Here is a 25,528-nt window from a genome sequence, read left to right on the forward strand (position 1 = left end):
CCACCGAATCGATATTCTCCAGAACATGTATCTCGAACTTCAAAGTACCCGGTGAATGGAGGCAGAGAGGGAGTTGCAGATAATGCAAAAGCATTCTCTGCCATCCTCCTCTCTGAGAATATCCCAAAGACAGTTCAAGAGGCAAGTAAGAAAGTCGAATGGCAAGATGCTATGAATACAGAAATGGAAGCTCTTATAAAAAATGGCACGTGGGAAAAGTGTGTGTTACCTGCAGGAAAGAAGCCTGTTGGTTGTAGGTGGGTTTTTTCTATTAAATATAAATCTGATGGAACCGTTGAACGATATAAAGCAAGGTTGGTGGCTAAGGGGTATACGCAGACATATGGCATTGACTACTCTGAAACTTTTTCCCCAGTTGCAAAAATTGATACTATTAGGGTGTTATTCTCGGTAGCAGCAAATAAAGATTGGCCGCTTCATCAATTTGATGTCAAGAATGCATTTCTACATGGAGATCTCAAGGAAGAGGTATACATGGAAGCACCCCCTGAGTTCTCTGGCGAATTTCAACGAAATGAAGTATGCAAACTTAAGAAGGCGTTGTATGGGCTTAAACAATCTCCACGTGCATGGTTTGGGAGATTTACGATGGTTATGAAGCAATATGGGTACAAACAGAGTAACGCTGACCATACCCTATTCTTCAAGAAAAGAGGTGATAAAATTACATGTCTAATAATATACGTTGATGATATGATCATAACAGGGAGTGATGAGGAAGAAATCACCTTGCTTCGAAAGAACCTCTTTACAGAGTTTGAAATGAAGGATCTTGGAGGGCTAAAATATTTTCTTGGGATTGAGGTTCTTCGATCTAAAGGAGGAATTTTCATCTCTCAACGAAAATATATTTTAGACTTATTGGCAGAAACAGGTATGGTGGACTGCAAACCAAGTGATACTCCAATGATGGTAAATCACAAGCTAAAGATAGATGAAAAAGATGAGCTAGTAGATCGTGAGAGGTACCAAAGACTGGTAGGAAAGCTAATTTACTTAGCCCATACTAGACCAGACATTGCTTATGCTGTTGGGGTAGTAAGTCAATTCATGCATCAACCTCAGTCGGAACACATGGAAGCAGTTATGAGGATAATACGATATCTTAAGGGTACTCCGGGAAGAGGTATAGTGTTCAAAAAGAATGGGCACCTAGATGTTAAGGCGTTCACCGATGCTGATTGGGGTGGAAATCCAAATGACAGACGATCTACTGCAGGGTTTTTTACCTTAGTCGGAGGGAACCTGGTCACTTGGAGAAGTAAAAAACAGAAAGTTGTATCTTTGTCAAGTGCAGAATCAGAATTCAGAGGTATTGTTAAAGGGATCACAGAGATCCTTTGGGTAAAAAAATTGATGAAGGAACTTAATTTTCCAGTAAAGCTTCCGATCCAATTGATGTGTGACAACAAAGCTGCAATTAAAATTTCAGAAAATCCTGTCCAACATGACCGAACAAAACATGTTGAAATAGACAGGCATTTCATAAAAGAAAAAATTGAAGATGGTACTGTAGAACTCCCGTTTGTGAGATCTGAAGATCAGTTAGCTGATATTCTCACAAAGGCGGTTACGGCAAGAACATTCGAATCGGTATTAAGCAAGTTGGGTATTGGAGATCCCACTACACAACTTGAGGGGGGGTGTTAGAATATTCTGGATCCTCAATTAGGCTACAATTAAGGAGGGAAATGCTCCTGTGATTATTGTGTATTTTCTCCATAATTAGCTTTGGACTCCTCTATTTATCATTGTCGATTGTATGTATTTTATAATAAGAAAAGAATGATCTTGCCCTTCAATACCTCCCTGTTACCATTGTGTCAGAAACAACCTCAACAAAAACAACAAAATCAGAAACAACAACATTGTATCACATGATCAATAACCTTAATTAGCAGATAAAAGGAGAATCAACATGTTTATCCTCACAATAAAGCCCTGGTTGCTGCTTAAACCCTTCTTTCTTTAACATACTCCTAGCCTTCAAAACAATTTCCTTATTACTTATACTCTTCCCATCCAACTCCTCAATAATACCCTGAATCGCATGGCTAAGAGCCCCATAAGATACATCCGACTTAGTTGCGTCCGCAGACGTCTGGTCCGTCTGACAACCACTAATCAAAATCCCATTTTCGGGCAACTTCTTTTGCGTGGAACCCGCATATACATCCCGCTTCCCACCAACCTCCGTTTCCAACGCGGGTTTCCCATAATCCGCGTTGGTCTCCAACTTGTGCTTCAAAAATTGTTGACCCAAACCATTAACCATCCCCATAAAGCCACCACTATCATTATTATTATCACCACCATCAATACCATCACCACCAGCGTCGCCACCACCATCACCACCACCGCCGCCAATGCTTTTGAAGCTATTCAAAAGGACTTTCACAAACTTCTTGACTTTAGGAGTTGAGTCTTCACCAAACAGGTCAAACAAAGTTGGTCTAACATTCCTACACTAATATCATTATTGCCAGTTTTCTGCTTTAGGATATCAACTAGGGTGTCAAGAGACAATGCTCGGTTTCCGATGGTGGTGTCTTCAACCTTGTTGTCGTCATCATCGCGGTTGAATGCAGATTTTAGTGCGTCTCCGGTTTTTTGCATGATGTTTCCGACGAAACCTGGTTCGGAACTCTCCTTGTTTCCGGGGTCTTCATAGCTCTCACTGTTTGCTCTTTAGCTTGATCAATGAGTCCGCCGCTGTGGCATGAATCGGATACGATTGTTATTGTGCAACCTTCAGGTACTTTGTCCACTAGCTCCCTGAAATCATCATCTGGAAACATACCATATGAGTATGTCACTAAAAATTGGTGACCTATTTGTGACTGAAACAACAGTTAGTATTATTCGTAAAATGGTTGCAAATTTTACAATTGTTATTTTCACTGACAATTTAGTTTCAAATATCATAAAGAAATTTTTTTTAATTAAACTTAAATTATAATTACCGGTCTGAGTACGTTTAAAACTGTTGGAAAACATTATAAATATAATTGTATGTGCTATACTTTAGTTTGAATATGATGCAGCGGTATAAACAAGAGTGAAGATCGAATCACGTAGATTCGGAGAATACCCGTGATGATCTTCGAAACTCCCAAATCCCACCCAAGGGAAAATGAAGAGAAAATTGATAATTATTAAAATTCAAGTCTGTCCCCTTAGATTACATAACCAACATATAAATAAAGATTCTAATACGAAATGGGCCTAAATTGGGTCATGGGCCGAACACAAACCCAAAAACGAAAACATAAAAAGGCCCAAAACTTTATTTATGAGGCGTTTTTGGGCTTCGGACAGAGGCCAAACCGCCGTAGACGTTTGTCACAATGTGCTCCTCGTCTCAAACTTCGATTGACTAGCAATAGGCCTGAAACGGAGCTTCGTGGGCCAAGTTATGCCCGTTTTCGTGGGCCACCTTTTATAGCGCGATCTTGGGCCTTCAAATACATAATAGACCGGTCTTCAATACTTGGGCCCACATCAAAAATTGTACTAGCAAATTAGAAAAATAAATAAATAAAAAAAGGAAATAGGTTTTCTTCGAAAGTTGTATGAACTTTGCAACAACACTTTTGTAGCAATTTGTAGAAAAAGTTGTTGGGAAATGGATGGAAATGATATTTCTAAAATTTGTTAATTTTCTCACACGGCTTTTCGTAGGAAAATCGTTGGAAAATGGGTTCTCTAACAAATTTCCAACAAAAACCGCCGTAAAGAAATGACTCGTTTTCTAGTATTGAGAACTGATCAAAAGGAGTTGCAAATACCCAGTTTTCTAGCAAAAACCAAATAATAGAAATGAAAACCAAATAAAAAAAATGAGAAAGCAAGATGATCAAAGAGGTCCATCTGCTATGTATCGAATAGAAATGAACCAAATGCAGGATAAATTTTCAAATTGTACATTTAGATCCTAATTCCTAAACTCAATACCAATTTAAAATCACCAAGATATATAACCTACAAATAAAAAATATCAATACCGTACCCGTAATAAGATTCATATCACAAGGAACAATGCACTCATCATAACCAGTATCATCATTTTCACCGGTCTCAGCCGGAAGCCGGGTGCCATGGCCACTATAATGCACAAAAAGGATGTCCCCTGAGTCCGCCGAGCCTATAAGATCAGCAATCGCTTTGCGGATGTTCTTGCCGGTGGGCTGAGTATACGACTCGTCCGCATCAATAAGGACCTTAATGTCACCTTCTGTGAAACCATATCGATCGATTAAAGAACAATGTATTCGCTTGACATCGTTGACACATCCTTTGAGTTCTGCCTTTGTTCCTGTGTAATTACATCCGATCAACACCGCCTTTTTCCCCATTGTTTTTGAGGATTGAAAACGTTGGATTATTGTGTGTAGGTCCGATCACCTTGGTCGAATGTTGTGAACAGACAACGTTATTATGAGGTTGGTAAATGTTAATGGTTGTTACCATATTTGGATGATGAGTGCCGATTATATCTGTGTTTGAAAATGTCTAATGTCCGAATTTACTTTTGTTAAAATAATATAGTTATTCTTAGATTGGTTAAAACTGTATGCAATCGCTAGTGTATAATGTATAGGATCACCTTTTGATATTATATTGAACTCACAGAATTTAATGTTTTTAACGACCAATGAATATAACATTTAGTCATCTTGTCTAGGTCGTGCTCATCATATCTGTCTCTAACAAGGAATTGCTTAGACTCTTTAGTTAGTTTATCTATGAGTTCAAACTCAGTTTCTTTAACAGCCTTCTTCTTTTTCATGTTTTACAAACTTCTTTTCAGGTTTCTTAGTTTCTAATTCGTCATTCTTTTCAACCTTGTCTTTACCTTTTTTGAGATAGACATTATATTTTTGCTTGTAAATACCAAAATCTTTACCAAACTTATTGTATTCCTTGATATTAAAAGGTTCTCATTCTTATACCAACATCTATCAGTATGATGTCCATAAATGCCACAACCTTGATTCATGTATAGATGGTTTAGACACAAAACATGCCACCCCCCCCCCCCTCTTTTTTTTTTTGTTGGAAATGGCTTCTTTCATGTTGAGTTCATACAAGGTCTCATTTCTTGGTGCTGTCATCATGATCATATCAGTTGGAATCACAAATTCATGTTTCAAGATGTAGTTGTTGTCATCAAATGCAACCTTGTAGCTCATGTTACATTCTTGAGAAACACTTAGCAAGTTATATTGGAGTCCTTCATTGTGCCTTTGGGGCTCCGTTTGTGCCTTTTGGGCCCCATTTGTGCTTTATGACTACCATTTGTGCGTTTTGACTTATATTTGTACTTGTTAGGCTCCAATTGTGCCTTTTAGGCTCCGTTCTACCTTTTGGGCTCCATTTGTGCCTTTTGACATCCATTTGTGCCTTTTGGGCTTCATTTGTGCAATTTGGGGTTCGTTAGTGCCTTTTGGGCTCCGTTCGTTCTTTTTGGGCTCCCTTGTGCCTTTTGACATCGTTTGTGCCTTTTGGGCCCCGTTTATGTATTTTGGGCTTTGTTTGTGCCTTTTGATGTTGGTTTGTTCTTTTTGTGCATTTTGGTTTTCATTTGTGCCTTTTGGGTTCTAGTCGTGCTTTTGGGTTCCGTTTGTGCCTTTTGGGCCCCGTTTATGTATTTTGGGCTTTGTTTGTGCCTTTTGATGTTGGTTTGTTCTTTTTGTGCATTTTGGTTTTCATTTGTGCCTTTTGGGTGCTAGTCGTGCTTTTGGGTTCCGTTTGTGCCTCTTGGGCACCGTTTTTGCCTTTTTTGTCTCCCTTTTGTGCATTTTAGGCTCTGTTTGTGCCTTTTAGGCTCTGTATGTGACTTTGGGTATTTGTTTGTGCCTTTTGACATTCATTTTTTTATTTTGAGCTCCGTTTGTGCTTTTTACTACAATTTGTGTGCTTTGACTTCTGTTTGCGCCTTTTAAGCTCCAATTGTGCCGTTTGGGCTTCGTTTGTGCCTTTTAAGCTCCATTTATGCCTTTTGACATCCATTTACGTCTTTTGGGATCCGTTAGTGCATTTTGGGCTTCGTTTATGTCTTTTAGGCTCTGTTTGTGCCTTTTGACATGTGTTGCTATATTAAAATGCATCAAAAATTTAATTATTATTGAATTTTGTAAGTATATAATATGTCAAAATCAGAAGCGCATATTTTGATTTGAAATTCAAAATAAGATAGTTGTAAAGCAGTTATCAACCCCTAATCCTAATAGCCATCACTTGATCATACGAAATAACTTGTGGTTCATCCTACTCTCTCAAAAATCCATACTCAATGTCTTGCTCAATCAATCTGAGTTTTATCCGATCAAAACATTTGAGAACCACAAATAGTTTTGATTTGAAAATGTAAACCACGCTTTCAGATTTCCAAAGATATACGATTTGCAAAAATTCCTCAACATCCTTTAACAGTTTAACATCCTCACCCCTATATCTCCCCAAACTCAAGAGACTGCTCAACATTCTTAGATCAGGCCCTAACATCCCCCCCCCCCCCCCTCTCTATAGAAGTCGTGTTTGTTGGGCATAATAACCTAGAGTTTCCCATTCTTAATCATGAAAAGAAAGTTTGTGTTTGGTAAGTACTACTCCGACGGTGACAAAAACACTCTTTAAACCAATATATAGTTACTTCACACACACACACACTAAAAACACTTTAGTGGTTTTACCAACCAAGATTCAGTCATGAAACATAAGAGCCATCGAGAGTTTTGCTTGGTAGTTTGGTATTTAAACAAAAATAAATAAACAATTCAGTGAAAGAGGGAAAGAAAAGTAGTTCAACAATAAACCATGTTTCTATGATATGTATATATACATGTATATATAATATTCAACATCGTTGGAATCAAATATCCTAGATTGTCTTAACAAAAACATGAAAACAAATATGTTATCCAACACACATATCTTAGCAGATTTGATAATACATTTATTATATATCTCGACTTTGATTATCCTTGTACGATCCAAGAGTGTTAGCATTACTACAAACCTGATCCATCGTGACTCGCCAACATCTCCCTTCTATGATCCTTCTCTTACCCTTTCACTGCGGGTGGTTGCCGCCATGAACCGCTCTTTTGATCGTGCTAGGATTTTTAGTTCCATGCGGTCCGGCATGACAAATATCTTTCCAAACCCGCAATTAGCTAACTATCTTATGAAGATATCGATCGGTACTCCCCCTCAAGACATCATAGGTGTTGCTGACACGGGGAGTGACATAATATGGACACAATGTGAACCGTGTTCATATTGTTTTAACCAAACGCGTCCTGTTTACAAGCCAAGGGTTTCCTCGACCTATAACACGACGACATGTGGTTCCACAACATGTATGTTGGTTCCCTTGAGATCTTGCACAACGTCCGACAACACTTGTTTGTATTTGGTCCAGTATGGAGATCTGTCGTACAGTTCTGGAGAACTTGCGACAGAGACAGTTACAGTGGATTCCACTGCAACTGGCGTCTCCATTGCCTTTACAAATGTGGTTTTTGGATGTGGGCATAGAAATGCTGGCATGTTTACCGAAGATCAAAGTGGCATAATAGGGCTTGGAGGCGGGCCGTTCTCGCTCGTTACACAAATGGGGTCATCGATTAACGGAAAGTTTTCATATTGCCTAGTGCAAATGTTTTCACATACAGAAAGGTCAAGTAAAATGTACTTTGGTGATGCTGCCAGGGTTTCTGGAGACGGGGTTGTTTCAACCCCATTATTTTCCGGAAACCCTGACACCTTTTACTATCTAAATTTTCAAGGGATCACCGTGGGTCGTCAACGTGTGGACTTTTACACTACAAAACCTACATTGGTCGAGGGCAATATTATCATCGACTCAGGAACATCGTTAACACTGCTTCCTGAGAGCTTCTATAATCGAGTTCAATTGGCGGTGAGACGTTCAATGCAAGATATTGTACCCATTCGTCCTGACCCACAAAATAACCTACGATTGTGTTACAACCCGTTAGAAGTGATGGATCTTCCGGTTATGGTAGCCCACTTCAACGGTGCTGATTTGGAGTTGGACCCGATGAATACGTTTGTTCGATTGGGTAACGATTCGATTTGCTTGGCCTTTGCTCCCGTAGATGGGGTGGTGATCTTTGGAAATCTAGCACAAATGAACTTCTTAGTTGGTTATGACCATAATAAAAAGACAGTTTCATTTAAACGAACAGACTGTATGAAGTTATGATCTCATATAACACACTTATATAACTTATATTTCTAGCTGCACATTTGCATTTTGTGAAATGATGAATAAAATCGGATATTTTCTGGCAGTTGTATCATTTCTAACATTACAATTATTATTACTATATATTAATTACTAAGACATGATTTTGGCATCGCAAAGCCCTAATTCGAAATCATGTAAAAACGCGAAAAAATAAAGTTGGGATGCTATGAGGATTCAAACCTACATCCCCAAGAGAAAACGTAGAGTTCGTACGGTATACTAGCATTATATTTTTGGTTTATAACTTTTAAAGTGAACCTAATATACGTTTATATATTTTTAAAATAGGGGTCTTATTCAAGTGGAGGCCTAAAGCCATAGCTTGTTTATAGTGGCCCTTGAGCCGCCCCTGTTAGTAAATACGTTGCAGAATTACAGAAAAGATGGTCCTAGTTTCTGGATGAATGAATACGTTGTAGAAAAGTCATCATATCATAATCACAAATTAATGTCTTTGGATGAATTAACACGTTGTGGAAAAATCATCATCACAATTCACACACATGCCATTTTTCCACAAGACAAGACCTATAAATACTACCCATTTTCCATGAAACCAAATAAAATAAAATATGAACATATTTAGCATGGGTGCAAATGCAATCCTTGTTGCATTGTTGGTTCTTGTTGCATGCTCCCAACATACTGATGCTCAAACCTGCAAGCCAAGTGGCAGCCTAAGGGGACGAAAACCCCCACCGGGACAATGCAACACCGAAATGACTCGGAGTGTTGTGTCCAAGGTAAGTATTACACAACCTACAAATGCTCACCACCAGTTTCCGCTAGAACAAAGGCGACCCTAACATTGAACAGTTTCGAAGAAGGAGGTGATGGAGGTGGTCCATCCGAATGTGACAACAGTTACCACTCGGATGACAAGCCGGTTGTAGCTCTATCAACAGGATGGTAGAAAGGAGGTAGTAGGTGTAATAAGTATATTACCATTAATGGTAACGGACGAAGCGTAAGAGCCATGGTTGTAGACGAGTGTGACTCGACAGTTGGTTGTGATGCGGAGCATGACTATCAACCACCATGTCCTAATAACATTGTTGATGGCTCTAAAGCTGTTTGGGAGGCCTTGGGTGTATCAGAGGATGACTGGGGAGATTTGAATATTACTTGGTCAGATAGTTGATCTATATATGGTCAACCATGTCTTGTTGTTGTTCTTGACTTATGTAATAGATGCTGATCTATCATCATCATCATAATAAAATTAATAGGAGTGTGCTTATGTTTAAAAATGTAATGGTTGCACTAATAATGTATTCTATGAATAACTAGCCAAGTACTGATATCAATGTAATGGTTCCTACTTCTAAATACAAATGTCTACAATAACATTATAACTTTTAACTTGAGGCATATAAAATAGTCAAGATCACATAAAAATGCAATATATGGAAAAGAAATTTCAAAAAATGTGTAATAATTGTTGTAATGTAAACATAAGTTACACCTATGTTAAAAGTCAATTCAATGTGGAAAAAAATGTAAAACTTTACAATTTTTTTCCGTAATGTAATATATGGAAAAGAAACTTCAAAAAGAATTTTGTTGTATTGAGTTCTTTCAACTTCTTAAAATTCTAAGTGGTTCTCAAATCTAATAAGATTTCAACTGCACAATTCATGGAAACCTTAACACATATTTAAGCGTCGGTGTTACGCTTCTAGAGCTAACATGTCCAAAACGTCTCAACTTTCAAGATGTGTTTTGGTTGTTGGATGAGAATTGCAATGCAAAAGGTTCAAATTTCAAGATGTGTTTTGTGCTATGATAGCTCAAAAGAGTTTTAAGATTACTATGAAGAAAAATTTATAATTACATACTATTCACACGTGTATCCAAGCATTTTACATACACATGGCAACATAATAATCAAGTATAAACACCATGGGGTCTGAGATAGAACATCACTCTTTGCTGTTGGAAGACTTGTCTTTCTTTTGTCCACCGCCAAGAATACGCGATATTTGCAGACCTCTACTAAACGCCTGGTTAAACAACATACGCGTTTGGAATTCTGAAACAAATGGGAACCAAGCAAGAAATGCAACCGGTGTGAACAAAAGTAATCCCATAATTATTTCATAGTATTGCGCCAAGGTTCTGATCGATGACCACATTCCAGATTTCTTCAGAAACGGCCTCAAAGCTTGTGCAATCTAAAAAAACATAAAATAACACTCGTTAACATTGATATCAACATTAACTAATGTTGTTGACAAATGATGACTCACCAGAAGTAGTCCCCATCCGGTCGGGAGGAATGCGAGAATGCATACGATTATATCCTTTAATGTCATATGTGGCAGTGCAATTAATGTTATTAAAGTCGAGGCGAAAGCGACGACAATAAAACCATTAATTAATCTGAATAAAAGCTGAAAATCAGCACTGAGTGTTTTCCTCCAATATGACATGACCTGGAATCAAGCAGCAAAACTCAATTGATTAGATATAATTATGAGTCATGGAATTTATATTAGACACTAGTTTTTATCCCCCGTATTACGGGGGTTGTTTTATATTGTTTGTTATAATATTAATTTATTTTTTGAATTTATATTGTTTTTATTGTATGAAAGTTAACAATATACTTATGGTTTGATGATAAATTGTTTCACAAATAAATGAGATGTTATAACCCGGTTTAAAAGCTATTTGGTTTTGATAAGACCCAAGACCCGTTTATTTTTTTACTATAAAATTAGTTTTTTTAATTATCAATAATATTTATGAAAGTTAATAATATACTTATGGTTTGATGAGACCCAAGACCCGTTTATTTTATTTTACTATAAAATTGGTTTTTTAATTTAAATAATATATATAGCTTTTTTAAAATAAATAAGATATTAATTTTTGGTATATCCTATTTTATAGGATTTTTACATCATTAGTTTGGTGAGAATAATTTTTTATTTAATGAGATGTTATAACCCGTTTAAGGAATATCTGGGTTTGGTAATACTCATACCCATGAATTCGGGTCAAATGAATGAGAAGCCTCCATTTAAAAAATCAAGCAAATCTGGTGACTCCAAAAAAAGGGGGTGCGACCACATCGCGACACATATGATTTTTATGTTTTCGTTTATATATATTATAGATTGTACTTTAGGATTGAGCCCATAAATCTCACAAAAGAAAAAAACAAATCATCTTTAAAGATTTTTAATAGTCTATTGATCTATTCTAGACTTCTACTCATACTTATAAATAATAAATATTTGAAAGTTGTGATTACAATGGAGGGGTAAACCTCAGTAAGCCAGTAGGACGAAACCAAAATTCAGTGAACAGTCGGTGAACCATTCGGCGGGAAGTATGTTTACGCCCGTTTACTTAATAAACAAACGAACATAAACACATGTCTCGTTCGTTCATCTATGTTCATAAAGTTCGTTCCTTTACATTCGTTTATGTTCGTATTTGTTCGTGAGTTTACTTTGTTTAAGTTCGTGAGTTTACTTTCGTTAATTATATTCGTTTAAAGCTTTTGGCCCACTATAATTTAGTCTAGCTTTACAACCTTTTAAGCCATACAGATTACTTTTAACTAGTTTTAGCTTAATTATATTCGTTCACATACGTTTAATTATGTTTGTTCGTTTACATTCGTGAACCGTTCGTTTTTATCGTGAAATGAGCAAGCATAAGCGAACATGAAAATCTTCATTTTCTTAACGAACATGAACAAGAAAACCCCGTTCGTTTATTTGTTCGTTTCCGATCATTTGTTCAGTTAAAGTGACACGAACGAACACGAACATGCTCCATACATCTTTCTTCGATTTTTTTACAAGCCTAACCCTCGATATATAGGAAACCAGAAGCCCTAGACAAATCTATAACAGTAATATTTTAATTGAAGAGGAACCTAAATATTAATGTTACTCTAACCAATGTAACGCACCTTCATTACAAGAAGTGCGCCAATGATCACAAGCCATGAAATTCCATAAACCTGCAACCAGAAGGCAAATATTATTACGGCTAAAAGTTAAAAAGTCAAACCCGTACAACACACGAAACGTACCAGAAAACTTTTGCTCTCGGTTAAGCTAAGATGATACACAAGTCCAAACTGATAAATAAAAAACCGAAGAGCCAAAACAATCTCTGTAATAGTACCCCGTACACCAGAAGATATAAGATGTTCCTGTTCTTTTTCCCACCACGACTCCCAACTTTTATCAACGGCAACACCGATCCCACCTCGATTACTTATCCACTTACTCCAATCAGTCCAATCATCAACAATCTTTTGCCACTCAAAACCCGAGGGGTTAAACAGAAAGGGAGCAAAAAGCCATGATCCCACCATAAACCACATTGATACAGTAATCAATATGTATGCAATTGAACCTCTATAAGATTGACCAAATATTTCATACACAACAAGTAGTATCAAAAGTTCAAGCCCCTTAACAAAGTGACTTCGCGAGTAAAGTCGGTAATTATCAGCAAACTTGGCGTGAAACACGACGAACCCACGACCCGTGGCTCGATACTGTGCACCACCGTGAAGCAAAGTTCTTCCATAATAATGTGTTTTTGTCCCGAGTGAAAATGTGAAGAATACAGAAGCTAGTTGCAGTTGCATGAGGACAAAATCTGTAAAAGCTTTATGAAACCCACGCTCGAGACCAATTTCCATCATCATTGGTAATGCCATTAGAAACCCGATCTGGAAAACGGATTGTGAAGCGAGAGCAACTTGAAGGGGTTTGTTGTTAACGACTGCTCGGTTTGTGGTCAGCTCTCGTTCCAGTCCACTGAGGACGAGATAAAGTCGGCCGTAGAGGAAGACATATACGATAAGCACTGTCAGCTGTTGTAAAACAAGAAGTGTTGGTCAAAAAGTCAAAGGTGTTGAGAATTGAAACTTGGAAGAAAATGTTTAAACATCTTACGAGTGTGTTGAAGTAGAATCCGACAGTGGTGAAGTAGCAAGAGAGCATACGGAAGAAGTCGAAACGGTGTCCAAGTCGGTATATGTCACGGCTCATTGTTTGTTCACCGTTACCATTCGCAATTTTGGCCTCGAATAGTGAGATTTGGTTGAGACCGACATCTCTTCCTTTACCGACTTGTATGTATTCGTGATGAGTAACGTTTCCTCCGCGTAATGTGGAATTGAAACCTGAGAATTTGAAATTGTAAATAGAAGGCAAGCAAGCGATAGAGATGATTATAATACACATATATAGCAAATACTTGCCTGCAAATATATCCTCACTCAGGTTAACAATTTTAGAAGCCTTACTGACACCACCTCTGGTTAAATGAAACAGTCTTTCAAACACATCTGGATGCCCGTAATGAAATCTGACTCTGAATGAGCAAAGGGTACGAGAACAAGATAATGAGTTCAGAGATAACAAAAAAAAAGACAAACAAGATACATGCTACTTTGCCAATATATAATGAGAAGCTTCACTTCATGCAGTTTTCTACTATTTATAGCCCTGCTTGCGGTGCGCACATATGATGTATATATGTGTGAACCCTCGGGTGGGCAAAAGTGAAATTGCACTAATTTTGACGTTATTTTACTAATCTCGTGAAAATAACGTTAGAAGTGACGGACGGTTAATCAGGCATCATGTAGTGGCGTTGATAGCTGAAAGATAAGGGTACATGCACCGATCAGCCGGTGTCCCGATGATTGAGTGCTATGTGCCTTATGTCTAAGGCTTGATGCAAAACTACTATCGAGCCGGGGGTCTCACCGGAAGCAGCCTCTCTATCCCTATGGGGTAGAGGTAAGGCTGCCTACATCTTACCCTCCTCAGACCCTACCATAGCTTTGCTATTGGTGGGATATACTGAGTACGATGATGATGATGATGATGATGATGATGATGATGATGATGATGATGATTGATGTTTCTATTTAAATAGTCATCATCTTAAACACTGTTACCTGTAGAATATTTTTTTTCATTTTAATAGCAAAAATGTGTTGAGCACTATTTTAAAGATGCAAAGAAGATAATCATATGATATAAATAGCGCCCATACACACGAAAACATAAATTAATTATTCTGGAAGATGATAAAATCTCTATGACATGGGCCAGAACCATATAATAAAAGATGAATATTTACAATACGATAATATCACAAAACTTTACTTTAACGGGTTGGCCAACAATCTTTGGCCAATGGTTACAAAACTTGTCTCCTGATTTGACATGAACCATGCAAGAGAAGAAACACTGAAACCAGAAATCATATACAAAGAAATGCTATTAACCACAAAGAGGAGTATTGCAAAAACATGTTCAAACAATTAAGAAAGGATAACTTAGACGCGTGTATAATCTTCACCATTCTTAGAAAACTATATGTAAAACGAAAAAACAATAAAAAGAAACGGGTTGGTGGTGTACCTGCCAGTGAATATATGCTCTCTAAGCCCTAATATGGTTGGGGTCCGCACGCCATGCGTGACAAGAAACTCTTGAAGTAAATTCCTCATTTTAAAAGCTTCTTCCATGTAGTTATCCTGTTGATTTCACAATAAACATCTTAAAACACTGTATTTAACAAACTTTAAGGTGTAAAACACAAATATACCTGGTTCATATCTATTGTTTGTAGGCCCTCCCCACGTGTAAAAATTATTGCATGATTTTGGTTTTCTGGCTTTCCCTCTCCCAATTTGGCGGGCCCGGGAAGTTTTATACGATATATAACCTGGACAATTAAATTGTATAAGTATTATTAACATCTATCGAGCCCTCGGGTGGGCAAAAGTAAAACTGCACTAATTTTAACGTTATTTTACTAATCTCGTGAAAATAACGTTAAAAGTGGCGGAAGGTTAATCAGGCATCATGTGGTGGCGTTGATAGCCGAAAGACAAGGGCACATGCACCAATCAGCCGGTGTCCCGATGATTGAGTGCTATGTGCCTTATGTCCAAGGCTTGATGCAAAACTACTATCGAGCCGGGGGTCTCACCGGAAGCAGCCTCTATCCCTATGGGATAGAGGTAAGGCTGTCTACATCTTACCCTCCTCAGACCCTACCATAGCATTGCTATTGGTGGGATATATTGAGTACGATGATGATGATGATGATGATGATGATGATGATGTATAATTAACATGCTTTTCTTCTATAACAAGAATAACTACCAAACACATTTTACACCATGTTCATTGTTAGGATTAAACTCACATGAACAGAACATGAAAGCAATAAACGAACACGGGGATTTAACATGGTTCGGTCTAAATCGACCACGGGTGGCAACTAGGTATTTTTTATATCGGTAACGAACGATTACAAGTACATAAGATATATTTATAGATACAGAAGCTTGATGGGGCATACTAGACAGTTTATACTTTGAACACACGTACAAGGATATAAGTCTTTTTGTATATTGTTTGTTATGGTTGCTATAGAGTTGTTAGAACCACTTGTATCTATCATTCCTTTGTATCTATTGAGTAAATGCATTAGATTTTATTACCTCATAATTTTTTTTCAGACACACTAATTACTCTATAATACATATAAAAGTGGACTCTGCTCTGCCCATTTTGACCCATGACCCAAATAAATCTTTGAATATGAACTGATGGAGTTTCTACAATATAACTGAAAGTTGTACCTGATCTTCATTTTGAACCGGGCCAGGGCCAGAGTCACTGGCCTTTGGTACAGCTTTCACAAGAGCCGAATAATAAGAAACACGATCAACCACTTTTTTTAGTTTGTCTTCACTAGTTTCTTCAACTTCATCAATATATGCAACACGAAGAGAAGGATACCTGCTCATGAATAAAAAAGAGGGCATTTTAGTGAATACAATAACAAACTTCACGCAAAACCAAAAATTCAATATTACAAGTCATACATTGTCATGAGCCTTAGAATATCATGAGCACGTGGATCAGCTGATCGTTTTTGAATACCATATTGCTGGCAAGATACAACAAATGAAAACTTCATATCCACCACTGCGTGACATTGTGTCATTAATGATCGATCATCGTTGCTAAGTAACTCTTCGGTATTAGATGAAGCAGCCTTATAAACTTTCATCAACTCTGCAACAAGAATATAGATTATATAAAGTTTTGATGTTATATATCACAAAAAAGTTACATATAAGGGTGATACTATGTATATATGCATACCATCATCTTTTGCCATGTCAAGGAAAGCCTGAAGTACCAATGCTTGTCGATAATACAACATGCCGCGCACTAGTTTACAACAATATAGAATTGTTTAGAAAAATAAAAATAAGTTAATATAAACATCTTGATTACAAATTAATCACGTACCGGTTTTAGTCAATGTTTGACCTCTATATGATGCCCAATGTCGAAGATGATCTTCATAACCTGGAAGATTTCTCAGTTCATCTTCGTTTTTGCACTTCACCCGTTGAAGGAAATTCTCCCATTCGTCTATATAATATATTATATATCACATATATATATATAAGTTGTGTTATATATCATACATGTTTAGAAAAGGAAAAACCTATGAAAACAAACTGACCAGGATAAATTTTCTGCAAGTAAAAGAGGATGGAAACCCCATCTTCATTTGGCTTTTCTAAAGCATCCATAGAGAAAAGGACATCCTCATTGAAGTAAGGTGTAAGAACCCTTAACAAGTAACATAAAAATAGATATCAGGTGTTCAAATGGATTTTTAATGATGTTTTCTATGCCATCATTTACAATAAAACCACCACTATCTATTGTTATTTTGTGTAAAATGCCCATATCAACATTATCCTCTCACTATCTAGGACCCACAAAAGATCAGGACCATACTTATCAAATGCGTTAGGCGCATTCAAGGCGCATAAAATGTGAGGGCCAGAGGAAAAATAAGCGCACTTAAATAAAAAAAATAAAAATATATTATTTATATGAAAAATAATACTATTCTTCAAATAAAATAAACAAAAGCTATTATATAACATTTAATATCATTTAATTAGTACCAAAGGTTCTAAACTAGTCAAGATTCAAATGCAATTCCTAAACTTGAATGACAAAATGTATCAATATAATGCCTTTATTGAGCCTCGCCTGAAAAATAGGCCTAGGCGCAAGAAGCGAGGGTTTCCAATAACTATGATTCAGGACATGAAACTTTTAAATAAAATGTTATTTTTTAAATAAACGTCATAAAAAGTGTAGGCCTGTAAACAGACCAAACGTTTAATGAATAGTTCGTGAACCGTTTGGCAGGAAATTCAGTGGTGTTCTCATTTATTTAATAAACGAAAAAACATGATCACATGTCTTGTACATTCATTCACGTTCGTGAACGTTCCTTCAATTAAATTCGTTTATGTTTGTTCATCTATACCTGTTAGTTTACATTTCTAAATATATTAATTCAAAATTTTTGGGCTCATTACAACTTAGTCTGATTTTAACAACCTTTTAGCCCAACACATTGTGCTTCACATTAAATTTAACTAGTTTTAGCTCATTTATGTTTGTTCATCTATGTGCAGTTATGTTCGTTCGTGAACCATTCGTTTATACTATTAACGAAAGAACATAAACACACACAAAAAAGAAAAAATCCGTTTGTTCAATTGTACATGTTCGATCATTTGTTTGGTTAAAGTTAAACGAACGAACACCCTTTGTTTGTGTTCGTTTACAAGCCTAAAGAAGTGTGTAAAAATGATGGAAACTTACGAGAACGATATCATGTTTCTAACTTTAGGTGCTTCTGGCATTTCCATAAACAATGAATTTGAGAAAAAAGAAATGCGCCTTCTGGCTTCTATGTTTGATGGGACATCCATTGCAGATTCTTTTTCAGTAAGCAAAAGATGAAGCCTTGTTATCTAAAAACAAAAACAATCATGGTTTAACTACTCAAAACAAATTAAAAAAAATCGTCATAATAATATTAAGATTGGGAGTCAAAAGACCATGAACTTACTTTCTCTCTCCAAGCTTCTTCATTTCCTGTAACGGGAAAATTAAGAACTGCAAAGAATTTATATCGTTTATCAAGTGGTGCTTCATCGTTTCCATAAGCGCCACCATGAGTTGATTCCATCAAACTGTATGTATGAAGCAAAAGAAATCAATTAGAGAATGTTAATTAAGAAATCAATAATACTAATTCATATTTCATTGTACCTAGAAATTGACTCTTCTACTATTATGTCTCGTGTCACCACCTCCAACATGTTAAGTAACACAATCACAACATCATCCTTGTCACTTTCTTCATTCTTCATCTGTAAGAAACAAAAATCATGAAATTAGTTTGAGAAGGTTAAAAGGTCAAACTACTTGCTTTAAAATGTAGGATTGTAAACAAACCAGATGTTCAGTGAACCGTTCATTTATGTTCATTTATTTAATAAACGAACGAACATGAACACAATCTCATTCATTAAAGTTCGTAAACGTTCGTTCGTTTGCATTCATTTATGTTCATTACTTTGTTTAAGCTCGTTCGTTAATATATTTATTCAAATTGTTTAGGCCCATAACAATTTAGTCTAGTTTTAGTAACTTTTTAGGCCCAACACATTGTTCATATTTACTTTTAATTGGTTTTAGCACGAGCAAGAAAACTCCGTTTCAGGTTTGTGTTCAATCGTTTGTTCGGTTTACAAGCCAATTAAAATGGTTTGAAAGAAAATAATATATACCAAGAACTCAATAAGTTTAACAAACTGATCAGTGAGGCTAGGAAGTTCACTAATATTAAGCTTGGATAGCACGGTTTTCTCCTCTATGTGTTTGTCCACTATCTCAAATATCTCGCTCAAAACACTGAAAAAAGGTAGTTCACATAATATAAATATATGAATTATGAAACGACTCAGATTATTAAAATTTAATTGCATACGCCTTCTCTCGATCACCCGAAACCAAGAAATTCATAATATTTCTGCATGAAGCATAGCATTCGCGAACAGCGTAGACCATATACGCGTCTGAATCCAGCCTCTTTCTCAGTTCAGAATCCCTTCCAGTACTATCTTTTGCCATATCCAATGCTATAGGAAGCTAAAGTTTGACAATCAAAAAGTCAACATATATGTGCAGGTAAAATTCAAGAAAGAATATCATTCAGGATGTAAGAAACCTTGCTAGCAAGTAAAAAAGGAGGCCACTGAATGAGATCCAAATCCAGATCAGCAGAGTATGGCATGAGTAATAGGTCCATTTCCCTGGTAAAAATAACAAAACCGGTACATAATAAAAATCTATAGTACATTTTTTAACGATATGTGTGCGTAAAAATATAAAATCATCTTCAAGAACCTGTTAGTAATCAAATCTTCATCTCTGAAACTTGTGATTATTCTATTCCACATCTGGGCGAACCTTGCTGCTTCCTCTTTCTTAGCAGAGACCTGAAATAGATATAAACCGACAATTAATTATAATAAAATGAGACAAAACTTTGTAGTTACTAATGACAATAATAATATTAAAACCTTAGGACTGTATCTAGTTGATAGAGTGGCCTTGAGTCCCCTTTTAGTCATTTCGCTTCTTTCTGCTGGAATTAAGCAGCTATTAAAAGCAATTGGCAGTTGCTCAAATCGGCTTCTCAACATTTCCAGCGTTCGTATCTGAAAAACAGAAATATTTGAGAATAAAATTAATAATAATATTCACAGCAACAATAATAGCTATAACAATAATAGTGTGAATTCTATTCACAGACGGTCCCTGTGGATTCAGCAAACAGGTTTCAGTGGCAAAGCTTAGACAAAAATGCGCGGGGGGGGGGGGGGGGGGGGGCTAAAGGAAGCCTCGGCAATGACAGGTTTGGTGGTTCGTACTAACTTTGAAATGTTGCATGTTCGAGGTTCATTGTTTTTAACAAGTTTGGGTATAAACACCAACTTTTGTCAACTTCTCTGTTAAGTCTAGATAAAATGACCAAAAATACTCTTGAGCATTAGAAAACAAAAAAAGTAAACGGTAAAACTCAGTGGTTGGTAGTTGCGTAAAACACAGGTGATGACACAAAGGGAATGCGTATGAGTTTTACTTTTTATTTTTTTGTTTTTAATGTTCCAAGGGTATTTTGGTCATTTTATCTACACTTTACAAAAGATTAACTAAACTTGGCTATACCCAAACTTGTTACAAAATTAGAACCACGAACCCCAAACACGCAACATGTCAAAGTTAGTACCCCCACCTGCTACTTTGCTGAAACCACATGGACCATCTGTGTAATTAACTCTAGTAATAGTTATAATCCCTAATAATAATATCAATCATAATAATAAGAATCATACTGGAGAGAACCAACCTCTCCAAGACGCCGAAACGCACCATAAAAGCCACCAAATATTGTGGAGAAAATGGCATACCAAATTTGAGTATCCATGAAATACACCTATAGAAAACAAAGAAAGAAATCCAACTTACAAACCAACTTAGAGAGAATGAAATGTGGTATATAGAATAAAAAGAAATCAGATAAAAAAAACACATACAAGAATAATAGGAGCCCAGATTGCAATGACAACACCAAGATTGTTGCTAGCTGAAATAACAATGTGAAATCAATTTCATTTTTGGTGTAACTTATGTACTTGTGTTTATGGGTATAAATAACTAAATAAGACTACTAGATTACCTTGGGGGAAGAACTCATGCCATTGGTAACGTGTAACGTGAATTCTCATTATTGTTTTTGTAGGACCCACTAGAGGCTTTATCTGCAATATTAGAAGTAATGATTGTTATGTTAAGATTAGGTACATGAATATTTGTTGCAAGAAAAAGATGAAGAACAGAAGAAACACCTCTAAGTAGTAACTAAAAGCTAACTTTGCTACTATGAGGACAACCCAAAAGAATGTGTACCTAGAAAAAAAAACATTTTTGGTTACACATAAAGCAAAAGGTAACTAACTAATTTAACCAATACACACATGTAATAGGATGTCTTACTTAATTAGCGAAAGTGGGTCCTCATGCATTCCCCTCCCGACGTACAGTGGAAGCTGCATATGTTCATTAATTATCAAAAATAAACTCTAAATGACACTTCAAAAACCGTAAGACTTCTTAATATAAAAACATTTGCGTATTTTCCCATATTACCAGTTTACCACTGATAAAAACTACTATCACCAAACTCAAAGAGAGCATGCTTGAATAAAACTTGTAATAAATTACAGTTTTCTTGAACAGTATGTTTTTCCCATATTACCCCTGACGAAAACTACTATCACAAAGCTCAAAGAGAGCATTTTTAAATAAAACTTGTACAAAGTTACACTTTTCTTGACCGGTATGTTTTTTCCATAATATCCTGATGAAAACTACTATCAGAAAACTCAAAGAGATCACTATTATATAAAACTTGTGAAGAATTACACTTTTCTTGTACGTTATGTTTTTTTCCCATATTACCCCTGATATGAAAACTACTTTCACAAAACTCAAGGAGAGCATTCTTAAAAAAAAACTTGAAATAGGTTATACTTTCTTGAACGGTATGTTTTTCCCGTATTACACCTGATGAAAACTACTATCACAGAACTCAAAAGAGAGCATTTTTAAATAAAAAACTTGTAATAAATACACTTTTCTTGAAAGGTATTTTTTTTTCCATATTACCCCTGATGAAAACTACTATCACAAATCTCAAAGAGAGCGTTTTCAGATATACAAATTGTAACAAATTACACTGTTCCTGAACGGTGTGTTTTTCCAATATTAGCCCTGATGAAAACTAGTATCACAAATTCCAATAAAGGTTTCATGTACTGATGTACCTGTGACCACCACATGATGAACCGCACGATTCTGTAATCAGATCTCTCCAAATACCGGCGGACAAACGGAAACATAAACAACAATGCAGAAAGCATGTTTGGAGACAAATAAACAACAATTGCCAAAATGAACAAAGATGGAGAGCCTGATCCACTACCAAACCAATTTTTCATAGTTTCTCCAAATCCGGAAGGATTAATATGTTACTGGTAAAACAATAACCCAGACTGCTGCTGAAACAGCCTTCAAAACGTATCGAAGCTTGACATGAAATGACATGCTAAACCTTGCTTTCCACATCATCACAAGATCAATAACAGCTGGAAATGAAACAGTAATCGAACTGTTGGAAACTATTAACATTTGAATTTTGCCAAACATAAGTCAAAAGTAAATCTAACCTTGTGCAAGTTTCAAAATTGCTGCTGTAATGAAGATGCTCAAAACTCGCTTGAACACTTTTCCCTCAAAGATGGAACTAAGATTGCCAGATCCATTCCATGCTATGATAATCATTGCCTAGAGTCGGTTGTTAATGTTATTAATGACAATAATACATTCAACAAAACAAAGTTAAAGAAATTAGAAAGAAGGTAGGGGTGTGCATCAAAACCGAAAAAAACGTATCTGAAACCGGAAAAACCGAAAAAATCGAATCAAGCAAACTGAATCCAAACAAAAGCTGACGATTTGGTTTTATGTTTTTGTAAAACCGAACTGTCAATTCGATTTTAGTTTTGCATGTATTTAAAGCCGAATAAACCAAATATTTTAGCTCAAATAAAAATAATCAATTAAGTATTAATTAACAAAAAAAAAAAGCCCAAATTCATTATTTTGGGTCAAAAACATTTTACCCAAAATTTACAAGCCCAAATGACAAAACGGGAAAAACCATAAAACTGAAACGGAACAATTTTCAAAAACTCAAAAACGAAATTTCGGTTTTCGGTTCGGTTTGAGCGCAAAACCAACTCATGCACATCCCTAAAGAAAAGATTACCTGTAAACATAAGATGAAAAAGCTCCACATCCTATCAAAACTCCTAAATATATGCCAATATGAATCTATTTCAACAAAATTAATCTTCCCAACCCATCGACCCCTCGTGGCAGGTTTTTCAACCTGAAAATAGAGAACAAACATATTAACTATTAAAATGTTACATTTATTCTCATACAACTATGATCGCTCTGACCTGTATATAATATTCAACGTTCCCAAAATTTGGATATTAACTATTTTCATATATCAATATGGTAACTAGTAACTATGATACGTGGATACCAATCAAGCTGATGGCATGTAAGAACCCCAAAAAGGTCAAAAAGTAGAGAACTTGTTGGAATTGAAAAAATCATAAAATACTCACATCATTATCTCTGCGTTCTTCAGGCACGTGAAAGAAATCAGCATCAGCACGCATCGGCCATCCAATACGGAAACAGTCAACTGACCTACAATTTTATACATAATTAATGCACTAAATATGATTACAAGAACAATAATATTGTTAAAATTATAACGCAAATCTTTGAATAATACCAAAAGTACTCATTTAGATCGTCATAATTTCTCCATTGAGAATGCTTTGACTTTCCTCCTTAGCTTTTTTGAGCTTCCTGTAAAAAACAACAATTAAATTATGAAAATAAAATACAAAAAAGAGTTGCAAAACATATCCGTTGTTTTTACTACACCTTTGCAATTGTGTTATATATAGGTGTCACAACTTTCCTCAAAAACGCCTCCTTTTCACCCCCGTAAGCAGGCTTAACATTCTCACCAGTCACAGAGTTCACACTACCAGCCAGCATACCATAAAGTTCAAATGCCATCTGGCAAGCATATATTTATTCAGAACCCGCATTTTAAAATAAGTGAAAAGGTTTGAAATATGTCATGATACATACATGGTGATAGATATAGCAAAGGCATTCCGGCATAAATCTCAAGTTTGCAGCTTCGCCCCATATGAGAAGATACAAACCCATATATAGCAGTTTTCTTTGTTGAACTTCTTTTTGAATATTTGGGAACCTGTAAATGATAATTATCAGACTCAAAACATTACAACTACATTTTTCATCATAAAATATTTTATACATATTTAAGGAGGACACTCACCAAAGACTATGCTTGCGACCCAAATATTCGCACCACTTCTGATAATTTTTAAACATCTTGTTCATAACTTCATCAACAGCAATATCATCCAACTACAAAAGATTAATATCCAAGAATTTCATCACCAACATTTATGTTTATGCACACATTAAGACTAGTCCAAATAGGTGTATATATGAACACCAGTACTGTTTTACGGCACACAATAGTATAATACCTTAGGTTGTTGAGTAGGCTTTGGGAATTGTCGAATATGAATATTTGCCAATAACAAGATCAAGTGCTCCCTTTGATTCGAAACATTATCTTTCTGCAATTCATATATCATTAGATGTAGCAATTTCAACATATTTTGTTAAAATGAAACAGGTTGATAACTCCCATAAGTGAACCTTTCTCTCAAGTCATTTGACTCAAAAACTAAATTATGATCAAACAGTACAATTTTTGTAATCATACTTGACACATCAACCACTTATAAACTTTTGGAATAAAAAACATGTTTCGGGTCAACCCCAGCTGACTCATACCGGATATTACCCAGCTTGTTATCATGCCACCTCAGCATACCTGAAAACCAAACATAGCTTGTAGCCAATCCTAGATGTCTTCATCCACTTTCTTCTTGTGGCCTTTTGGCCATGGTAAACCTCTGGTGTTACGAAGAGCTGAGACTGAAGCTTGTATCTAAATATAAACAAGTGAAAGTGTCAAAATACCACACTGAATGAAAAACTGGCATGCAAAATTTCTTTAACAAACCTCTGGATATTGCATAATTGCTTGATTTGAACTATCAGAATCAAGTGGAAGTATGTTATAAGGAGCATACATTTCTGTCTTCTCAGCAACCTTCTTGTGTACTTCCACATCCTATGAAAACATACGTGTTAATAATCCATCAATTTACAGATATTTAAATGATTTCTGAAAGAAGAAAAGGTCAAGCATTTACCTCATCTGCCACCTCAACAGCTTCATGGAGATTGACAGCCTTTAATACCTCAAACAGAACAGCCGCTGTTTGATAAGCTTTTGTAAGACGTGTACTGATATTGAAGACAAATTTGTATCAGAAAATGAAAAAAAAATTTGATGCCAAAAAGACTAGAAGAAAAGATGATAACCGGTCAGCTTTATCAGCATCTTGCAAAGCTTTAATGTATTTTGCATAATACTCTCGATAAAAGCTCTGCATCTCACGAGCATCACTCTTTTTTCGGCCTGCTAATGTTGTTTGATCTTCCTGTATATAGTAAAAAGTTGCAGTTCATATAACAAGTAAAAGAAAGCAATTTATGTAGTTACACAAAGCTT

The 25,528-nt window shown here is 35.9% G+C and overlaps 1 protein-coding gene and 3 pseudogenes across 2 annotated transcripts in view; 2 read left to right on the forward strand and 2 right to left on the reverse strand.

Moving 5' to 3' along the window:
• Positions 1 to 1,854: 1,854 nt before the first annotated feature.
• LOC143559862 (metacaspase-6-like) lies at positions 1,855 to 4,584 on the reverse strand (annotated as a pseudogene).
• Positions 4,585 to 6,553: 1,969 nt separating this feature from the next.
• LOC143559863 (aspartic proteinase CDR1-like) lies at positions 6,554 to 8,254 on the forward strand. Its single transcript, XM_077048307.1, has one exon. It carries the CDS (start codon positions 6,926 to 6,928, stop codon positions 8,252 to 8,254), a length of 1,329 nt encoding a protein of 442 aa, XP_076904422.1. The 5' UTR covers positions 6,554 to 6,925.
• A 387-nt stretch (positions 8,255 to 8,641) lies between these two features.
• Positions 8,642 to 9,612, forward strand: LOC143559864 (kiwellin-1 pseudogene; annotated as a pseudogene).
• Positions 9,613 to 10,085: 473 nt separating this feature from the next.
• LOC143559889 (callose synthase 2-like) overlaps positions 10,086 to 25,528 on the reverse strand; it is a 28,925-nt pseudogene continuing 13,482 nt past the window's right edge. Inside the window, exons 4-43 of the transcript XR_013140014.1 lie at positions 25,339 to 25,457; positions 25,167 to 25,260; positions 24,974 to 25,084; positions 24,782 to 24,898; positions 24,429 to 24,521; positions 24,212 to 24,303; positions 23,998 to 24,124; positions 23,785 to 23,922; positions 23,630 to 23,706; positions 23,457 to 23,541; positions 23,087 to 23,209; positions 22,485 to 22,602; positions 22,083 to 22,403; positions 21,253 to 21,305; positions 21,105 to 21,165; positions 20,936 to 21,017; positions 20,793 to 20,842; positions 20,606 to 20,692; positions 19,776 to 19,913; positions 19,600 to 19,691; positions 19,421 to 19,505; positions 19,181 to 19,341; positions 18,981 to 19,104; positions 18,460 to 18,560; positions 18,257 to 18,380; positions 18,007 to 18,158; positions 16,841 to 16,950; positions 16,621 to 16,746; positions 16,471 to 16,539; positions 16,188 to 16,380; positions 15,942 to 16,101; positions 14,897 to 15,016; positions 14,710 to 14,825; positions 14,452 to 14,535; positions 13,536 to 13,648; positions 13,228 to 13,457; positions 12,351 to 13,145; positions 12,228 to 12,278; positions 10,549 to 10,734; positions 10,086 to 10,473 (exon numbers count right to left, since the gene is read on the reverse strand). The product of XR_013140014.1 is annotated as a callose synthase 2-like (transcript). The remainder of the gene's footprint in view (positions 10,474 to 10,548; positions 10,735 to 12,227; positions 12,279 to 12,350; positions 13,146 to 13,227; positions 13,458 to 13,535; positions 13,649 to 14,451; positions 14,536 to 14,709; positions 14,826 to 14,896; positions 15,017 to 15,941; positions 16,102 to 16,187; positions 16,381 to 16,470; positions 16,540 to 16,620; positions 16,747 to 16,840; positions 16,951 to 18,006; positions 18,159 to 18,256; positions 18,381 to 18,459; positions 18,561 to 18,980; positions 19,105 to 19,180; positions 19,342 to 19,420; positions 19,506 to 19,599; positions 19,692 to 19,775; positions 19,914 to 20,605; positions 20,693 to 20,792; positions 20,843 to 20,935; positions 21,018 to 21,104; positions 21,166 to 21,252; positions 21,306 to 22,082; positions 22,404 to 22,484; positions 22,603 to 23,086; positions 23,210 to 23,456; positions 23,542 to 23,629; positions 23,707 to 23,784; positions 23,923 to 23,997; positions 24,125 to 24,211; positions 24,304 to 24,428; positions 24,522 to 24,781; positions 24,899 to 24,973; positions 25,085 to 25,166; positions 25,261 to 25,338; positions 25,458 to 25,528) is intronic.

This window comes from Bidens hawaiensis, unplaced genomic scaffold (assembly GCF_021521415.1).
Source record: "Bidens hawaiensis isolate Kalapana, Puna unplaced genomic scaffold, B.hawaiensis_p1.1 tig00020106_1, whole genome shotgun sequence".
Taxonomy (NCBI): Eukaryota; Viridiplantae; Streptophyta; class Magnoliopsida; order Asterales; family Asteraceae; genus Bidens; species Bidens hawaiensis.

Bases quoted from the DNA above. Each gene is read 5' to 3' on its own strand.
- LOC143559863 (XM_077048307.1), top strand. From the start codon at position 6,926: ATGAAAACAAATATGTTATCCAACACACATATCTTAGCAGATTTGATA.